Source organism: Strongylocentrotus purpuratus, unplaced genomic scaffold (assembly GCF_000002235.5).
Source record: "Strongylocentrotus purpuratus isolate Spur 01 unplaced genomic scaffold, Spur_5.0 spur5_scaffold_17, whole genome shotgun sequence".
NCBI lineage: Eukaryota > Metazoa > Echinodermata > Echinoidea > Camarodonta > Strongylocentrotidae > Strongylocentrotus > Strongylocentrotus purpuratus.
In genome coordinates, this window is record NW_022145602.1 from 14,609,693 (window position 1) to 14,618,892 (window position 9,200).

A 9,200-nucleotide genomic window follows, 5' to 3' on the forward strand; every position below is an offset into this window, starting at 1 on the left:
AATGAATAACAACAAATCAACAGAGAACTGCCCTGGACCTTGATGACCATACAACGGTCAGCTTTTGATTTGACAGCCCTTCGATCGCTTGATGCTTCACACACACTGAACACAAAAGTGCAAATTTCATAAACAGCCATATCGTTATTGTCTGAATAGACATCCCAACCCATTGATAATAGTGACCTATATTGTGGAATATGCCTTTGATAGGTGCATGATATATAACGCCTGATCATAACTGTGTGCTTTGCACCGATTCATAGTTCTTTCATAAAAGCCAACGGTACAGTTGCAGTTATATACACGTTACCTAGTGCAGGTCACTGTATTTCACCAATGAAAGTGGCTAATATTTGTTGCTATATAGGGAGACCCTGGCAAGTTGTCGGTTCGTTATCAGCGTCTATCGTTGGAGAGGTATGTATTAACAAATTCATTGAAATGTTGATAAAAGTTCCGAGTATGACTATATTACGTCGTCTGTAAACAATTGATGAGATTACATGCAACTATTGATTTTGCTTTCCTATTCTTAAATCATGAAACAAAAATGATATATTAATCAGATAAAGTAGACAAATGTAGGTAAAATGCCTAGGTCCATTGATTTAGTAGTTTAGTTTATTTATTCATTTGCCATTACTCTAAGTACTATTTTGATTCAGCAGTGTTGACTCACTCGACCAATACTTAGCCAAAGGTGTTTCGTCCGAGGCCAAGTTCCAAGAACATTCTCAACATTCTCAAACAGAGACCAATCTATTTAAAAATCTACCTCATTGTTACACCCAGGAAATAAGTGCTACCGTGAACTTACACACAGGTTAAATTTGAATGAAAGTAATGGACACGCAGAGCAAACCACGACCAACGAAACGATGGCTGATTCTTGTGGGACTCTTTGCCGTCGGATATTTTGACATCGGAACGTTAAAATCGTTGGGCGTGTTCCTTGAGAAAATGACGGAAGACTTGCAAACGTCTCTCGCTGTCGTCGGACTAGCTATTGGACTATGTCACGGTGTAGCACAATGCTTAGGTGAGATGCTTCTTGTTACGATAGCCATGTAATCATAACCATTTTTAATGTTTCACTATCCCCTAAAGTAGTGGTTTCTAAGTACATGTATTTAAAGAAAATATGAGGGCGCGTGACGCTCTATGTGCTATAGCTTTGGATTAAATCCATTAAGATTGAACATTATATCATGTATTAGTAACTTTCACTGCAAAGCATTCCAATTAATAAATCTGGCATCGATGAATCAGTCACGCTATTTACATTCTAATCCCTAAAAGGGATAAAGCAATAACATTTAAGACTATTTGCTTCTTTTATAAAAAATATTTAATATGATTGGAAAAAAATATTATTGACATTTGCCTCTAAATTTTGAATTTCACAGCGGTTATAAATGTTCCTCTATTAAAGCGGTTTTCAGCAGGAAAACTCGTCCTTGCAGGCAGTAGCATTGCCGCTACAGGACTCAGCCTCATTTGTTTTGCAACATCTGGAATACACTTGCTACTACTAATGCTTGTAACAGGTAGGGTATCTAAGAATCTCTTATTAAATAGATACAAAACAATAATAGACCCAAAGTATACCCCTGAGGTACTACCATCAAAGCAGGCCTGGGTGAATTGATCACGGAGTTCTTGGTTAAGAAATTTGACGTAGTTTTTGACATTAGAACAAAGTGATTAAACAGACGACAGTCTATGGAATGTATACGTGCCATCGTTTAATTGCTTAATTGGTCATTAAGCAGTGAACAATTGACCAGTTTCTTGCCTGGAGGCCTTTCAGATTTAGACCATCGATATTTTACAATCCTCATCATGCGTCTGTGGAATTAGACAATTTGCCGAGCGTACTCTACACTCTAAGCGGGCTGCTTTTATTGGAGTATCAGATGCTTTAAACATGATAATGAAGGAGTTGTGTACAGAATTATCCAGTGTCTGTTGAAGTTCACTTAGTTCTCAGGCTCACGTGGTCATCGATATTGTCTTAATCATAATTAAACTGATTAAAATCATCCGGGTTAACTGATTAAAAGTAAATTGCGTGGAGTACGTGCGGAAAAAAAAAACGTTTCTAACGTAATCAAAGTTCATGTTTTTAAATGTTACTTTCCCTTTTTCACCAGGGTTTGGTTATAGCTTAGTCATTTTGCCTTCTCAAACCAGCGTCGTTGACTACTTTCCAGATCACTTCGAGATCGCTACAACCATTGTCCTCCTGGGCAGCGCTGTAGGTATGATGACGCTCCCATTGCTTACAGAACAGCTCGTCATGGCTTACTCCTGGAGAGGAGCGATCCTAATTCTAGGAGCCTTGAACTTTCATTCATGTGCGACGGGGCTACTAATGGCGTCAAGTAGTCAACAAAGACGTGTGTTAGGAGAACCTTCAACGTTAGCCGGCAGATCTCAGATCGGGGAAGACCATGAAGAAACTGTGTCTCTGATAAACGAGCAGACGACTGTTGACCCACATAATATAGATGATGATCGCAATGATGATGGGGTCTTTTGCTCTATCGCCAAAATCGCCAGAGCTGCCAAAAAGGTATTCCTGGATATTTTCGAAATCAAAGTCTTCCGAGAGTGCCCCCGCTTCATCACAATCTGCATGACTTTCTTTACCTTCGCCGTCTCCTACTACGGGTGGATCGTCTTCTTGATTCCCAACGCCGAAGCCAAGGGTATCAGCCCCGACAAAGCAGTCCTACTTGCAACCATTGGCGGTGCTGCAAACATCTTTGGAAGGCTCACAGTAGGTTTCCAGGCGGCAAGGCTCAATCTGAAACCACAGGTCACCTACGGTCTCATCTGCATCGTAACAGCAGGGGCATTCTTCTGTAATTTCTTCACCAAGAGATATTCGATTCTTAGCTGTTTAGCAGCCATGAATGGCTTCGCAATGGGTGGAAAGGCCATGAGTAGCAACCTTCTGTGTAAGGACAGTGTCTCGGACGAAAGGTACCCAGCTGCGCTGTCTTTCATATCACTCGCCTTTGGTATAGGGGAGGCACTTGGGGCATTCTTCATTGGTATGTACATAATTATAAACTGTTCTGTATAAATGTTATAAACGATGTAAATATGTTCATTCAGGGCCCCATGGAAGACCACTACTTGTTGGTGAATGGGCTACCCTGTCAAAATATTAGAAATAAATAAATAAATAAAATAAAGATGCAAAGTGTCTGTTTTATACCTTTTCGTGTTGATTTGTTTGTTTCTTTGTATTTTTTGTTGTCTATTTTGGGGAATAAATTCGTCATGGGGTCCAGTAACTAACAGAGTACTGAATAATAGAGTATAAGGACGCCCTTTTTCCCCTTTTGCTGACAGGTGATGCAATCGGTTTTCCCCTTTATACATTTTGAATTTTGGAATGTACCAAATTATCCAAACGTGAGACAAATTTTCTTTCTATATCTAAAACACAGTAAAGATATAAATTGTTACTTATCGTTGATCTAACAAGCACGTCATTATACGAAATTAAGAGGCTAATATCACGAGATTTTTTTTTTTAATATTTAAATCTTTTCTCTAAACAGGTCTTCTGTACGATTACACCAAGTCTTTTGATATCTTGTTCTGTGTTCTTGGAGCAGCTAATATATTGGAGTCCTGTATCATCATTTTCCCCATCATCATGGACTGGATTGTCGCCAAGGTTACCACCCGTTAATGAAGGGCAGAAGGTACAATTTCTTTGGCCGGTTATCATCATTGGCACAGTTACGGGTCCTGTTAACCCTCACCGAATAGGAGGAAAACGGAGGGACAAAAATAGCAAAAAGAGATAACAATGTTTTTCATGGAATTATTTATTTTTACGATTAAAGGGAAACAAATATGCGTAATATTTCTTCACAGATGAAAAAATTTGTTTAGGCACTCTCATTGCAAATCATTTCTATTTTGTCAATGCAGTTATTATTTTTGCAAAATATTTGATATGTACTCGTAAAATGCAAGACATTATTCTATTATTTCGTATTTTCTACGAAATCTTAAACATTTTGAAAATATGGCTCATTTGTCCTGATTGAGGTGTCATATGAAAGGGCAGGAATGAAATTTCTAGAAATGTTATTTTCCCTTTCAAGTTCAGATATATATATACAGTGCGTCCCAGAAAAAACGAAACCGAGAATTATCGATGTTTTATCATAACTTAATCACAATTATAATTAATAAATAACACATATTTATAAAGCTTAGATCCTCTTTCATTTGATGCAACTCATATGATGCATATTTCACGCCAGTGAAAACGAAGTTTTTAAATCAAATTATGGAAATGCAAGAATCATTTTAAACAAACAGAACTTTGTTATTCCTTGATCATTTTTCCTGAATGACTAGGTGTCATACATGTATGAAAGGGCAGAAACTGAACTTTCTAGAAATTTGATTTTCTCTTTGAAATTCAGATACCGTCCGCCAAATGGCTTTTTGGTTCCCTCTCTTCAAGCTGATTTTAATCACTCATGCGTGAAATATGCATCATGAGTTGCTCCGATATAGGAGGATCTAAGCTTCAGATTTTAATTTTTACGGCATGTGTGTAGTCACATATTCTGCGGCGCCCGGAAGGTGCCCGGTAAAAATTGGTCGAGTGGAAATGCAAAGCGCCCGTAATGACTAGGTCACATATAAACCGGGCCCCGTACGATTTTTCCCTACCCGGGGGCTTGCCGTGGATTTAGAGACTGTACGGGAACCTTCAGATTTTCATTTCTACGGCATGTGTGGTCACATATTCTGCGGTGCCCGGGAGGTTCCCGGTGAAAATTGATCGAGTGGAAATGCAAGGCGCCCGTAAGGATGCCTGCAGGGTTGCGGCCGGTAAGCTTACAGGCTCTGTCCGATGAGCAGGTGTACCTATGTCTCCCGGAAGGTGCCCTGCCGGGGCCCGGGCGGGTGCTGTACGGTGCACTCTGACATCCGCACCTCCTGTGTTAGGTGCGTTGTACATTTTGAGATGCCGCCGTGAGGGGCCCGCATGGGCAATATTCATATCAAGTGGCCACCGGACGGCAGATGCCTGGTGAGCAGCCGTTATTCTTTAACAAAATGTCCCGGCACCCGTAGGAACTGTACGGGAGCCGGCCGGACACCGACCGAAAATTCCCCAAATTTCTGTTTTTACTCGCCGTACGGGCCCAGGAGCGTACATGTTTCAATGAGAAACATTTTCAAGGGAAACAAAAAATAATGTCTCTATAGACAGGTGGTCTTTCTATACAGATGGTCTCTAAAGCAGGTTTGACTGTACTACCAATATGATACCAGCAGAGGTACATTATCCAGTTACGATAGTATTTAATCTTAATTTTTTAATCATGAATTATACTGGAAGGAGCTTGTAAATCGATAGATTTGGACTTGGAAGTTATATCACCGATTTGGTCAGAGTTGCATAATGAATACATTTCTGAAAGGATAATGAAAATGTCAATATTGCTACAAATGAGCAAAGCCAGAGTTCAGGGAAACAATTGAGTTGTATATTACGTTACTGGCAAAATACATGTGCGTGTATTACAGTACCGGAAACATAAATATGCATTTTCTTCAACTATAAACGATTCCACTTTTGATTACTTAATTTGTATGCGGATTTTACAGTAATTGTGTGTTTAAAGAGGTTTATAAATCAGATATGATTATTTACGTAAAGGTCGGTCCCCAGACGTACATAATCATATCTGATTGAAACACATCTGTAAAAACACAATTACACACACACACACTTTAAATGTATCAGAGTATTATTGTGCTCTGAAATTTGTTGCTCTGTCGCTCTGGGCTATCTTCCTTAAACAACAAGAAACGCTTTAGGAATAGGATAAGGGTTAGGATTGCAATCAGATTTTAGGTAAAATTTAGGGTACGGATTAGGGGTAGGTATAGAATTGGTCCAGGGTTATTGTAGAAATTCAGAGAGTGGAGGATACAAATCGCAGAGCAATTGTTGCAGAAGCATACATCAAACAACCCAGTATGTTGCTAAGATCATATACAGGGTGAGTCAGAAAAAATGTCCCACTTTTTAAAAGTTGTATTGTTTGGAGTTTGTCTATTTAATCAGGGGTTTCATGATATGTCTTGATAGAGTTATCCTCCCAGTACATTTAGGTACCATTTTCATTTGAATCCTTTCACGCATGACTGGACATCAGACAATCATTACAAGACTGCCATATTTCACTTGCGCCAACTTACTGGGTGAGGAATAAAACAGTGCATCGAACAAAGACAGTCAGACAGACAGACACACACACACACACACACACCCCACATACACGCCCAGCAACACACACGGTTACAATTGTCTGATAATTTTCCCTTTTCTGATTAAGCATTGATTTTTATCAAGATCCCTGAATGTTTAAGTGGTATTTCCCTGACAATCTTTCCCTTTAGTACACATTCACTACCACCATCATATCATCATCAATGTCGTCATCTTAATCTTAATTATCATCATCATCACCATCAAAAATGTAGAGGCAAATGTCAATTAAAAAATTTTTTTTTCAATCATAGTAAAAATATTCCAAAAAAGAAGATAGTCTTAAATGTTATTGCTTTATCCTTTTTAGGGATTAGAATATAAATAGAGTGACTGATTCATCAATGCAAGATTTATTAATTGGAATGCTTTTACAGTGAAAATCCTAATCAAATGCTATAGCATATAGAGCGCCACGCGCCCTCATTGTACTTAGAAACCATTACTTTAGGAGATAGTGAAACAGTAATACTGGTTATAATTGAATGGCCATCGTAACAAAAAGCATCTCACCAAAGCATTGTGCTACACCGTGACTTAGTCCAATAGCTAGTCCGACGACAGCCAGAGACGTTTGCAAGTCTTCCGTCATTTTCTCAAGGAACTCGCCCAACGATTTTAACGTTCCGATGTCAAAATATCCGACGGTAAAGAGTCCCACAAGAATCAGCCATCGTTTCGTTGGTCGTGGTTTGCTCTGCGTGTCCATTATTTTCATTCGAATTTAACCTGTGTGTAAGTTCATGGTAGCACTTATTTCCTGGGTGTAACAATGAGGAAGATTTTTAAATAGATTGGTCTCTGTTTGAGAATGTTGAGAATGTTCTTGGAACTTGGCCTCGGACGAAACACCTTTGGCTAAGTATTGGTCGAGTGAGTCAACACTGCTGAATCAAAATAGTACTAATAATAATGGCAAATGAAAAACTAAACTAAATTATATACCTCACTTAAGAAATCCAGCCATCTGATTGGTCGAAATTGCAGTCATGGTTTTGGCCATTCCCGTAAATAAACGAAAAATGCCACGCCCATGTAATAGTTCGAGGGTAAAATTCAGGTTAACGGGAATAGTTCAGTCTTGCTTAAAAACTGGTTTGAGCGATCGTGGATACCATACATTGTGTGTGTGCGAAGAATTGGTCGCTAGACAGCAAGAACACCAAAAGGGTAAACCTTACGTTTTATTATTAGCCGTAGATCTATGTCTAGATATAAATTGTGAATTTATTGCTTCCGATAACGGTGATTCAGGTATTGAAGATTGTATAATGCAAGTGTTTAAATTCATTTGGTGGATGAAAAGTTAATTTCTACGCCGTTTTGTGTGTCATTGCAGCGCTGAATTTGGTGTGTTTGTCGCTAATTTCTGACAAAATTTAGATAGCTTTCCTGATGGTTTTTCATGCAAAATTTCTGTTATATTGATAAGCATTCTTGTCCTTACCTTTGACCTGTTTCTTGTCTGTTATAGTCATTTAATAGATGAATTACTTGAATTCTGAGCACATTTCAGTAACACAAAAAGTCCAGCCCGTTCACAGTCCCACACACGTATTTGTATGTACCTTGTGCCCTTACACTGTCTGCTGTCTCGATAACGTAAACAAACTTGATTACCATGATTGGTAAGTCGCACATGTATTCTATGACCCTTTTCGGTATATAAAAGTATTAATGACTGCTTTAATTTTTGAAACATAGTTGTTTTTTTACGCTCAAGGGAAGGTTACAATCGAGCTATTGCCCTCGGCAAGCCTCGGGCAATAGCTCGATTGTGACCTTCCCTTGAGCGTATAAAAACAACTATGTTTCTCAAAGCAGTCATTAATACTTTACTAACTAACTAAATCAATAGATTTAGGCATTTTACTTCCGTTTATCTACTTTGTCTGATTGATATATATTTTTTATTTTATGATTTAAGAATAGGAAAGCAAAATCATTAGTTGCATGTAATATCATCAATTGTTTACAGACTACGTAATATAGTCATACTCGGAGCTTTTATCATCATTTTAATGAATTTGTTAATACATACCTCTCCAACGATAGACGCTGATAACGAACAGACGACGTAATATAGTCATACTCGGAACTTTTATCATCATTTTAATGAATTTGTTAATACATACCTCTCCAACGATAGACGCTGATAACGAACCAACAGCTTGCCAGGGTGTTCCGTACATAGCAACAAATATTAGCCACTTTCATTGATGAAATACAATAACCTGTACTAGGTGACGTGTATATAACTGCAACTGTACCATTGGCTTGTTAAAAAAGAACTATGCATCGGTGCAAAACACACAGTTATGATCAGGCGTTATGCTTTATGCACCTATCAAAAGGCATATTTCAAAATAAAGGTCATTATTATCAACGGTATACGTGGTCTATTCAGACAATAACGATTTGGCTGTTTATTGAATTTGCACTTTTGTGTTCAGTGTGTGTGATGCATCAAGCGATTGTGGTGCTTCCATATCAAAAGCTGACAGTTGTACAGTCATCAAGGTCCAGTGGAGTTCTCTGTTGATTTGTTGTTATTAATTTAGTTTTGGTCTCTTTTCTCTATTTCTGTCCTTTGAACCTAGTTTTATTATAATTGAAGGAATGCAATAACTAGGTCCGTGGACTTTAAATCCGAAGACATAATTATTTTGTTTACATCACAATCACAGATGTACATGTATGTGAAATATATGATATGTAGAAAACGGGTAGGTAAAAGAACAAGAATACACATAGGAGAAACGATGGCTCAGTAGTAGAGCAAATAGGATTCGTACCTGTTATCTCCCAGGTTCAAAACCATGTCAATACGCTAGTGGCATTAATTCACATATTATGAAGTCTCTCGAAAAGTGCT

At 38.3% G+C, this 9,200-nt stretch overlaps 1 protein-coding gene across 1 annotated transcript; it reads left to right on the plus strand.

Moving 5' to 3' along the window:
- Positions 1 to 846: 846 nt before the first annotated feature.
- Positions 847 to 3,712, plus strand: LOC115925079 (monocarboxylate transporter 12-like). Its single transcript, XM_030988239.1, has 3 exons — positions 847 to 1,042; positions 2,157 to 3,062; positions 3,579 to 3,712. The coding sequence occupies exons 1-3, from the start codon at positions 847 to 849 to the stop codon at positions 3,710 to 3,712; spliced, it is 1,236 nt and encodes a 411-aa protein (XP_030844099.1).
- Positions 3,713 to 9,200: the final 5,488 nt, after the last annotated feature.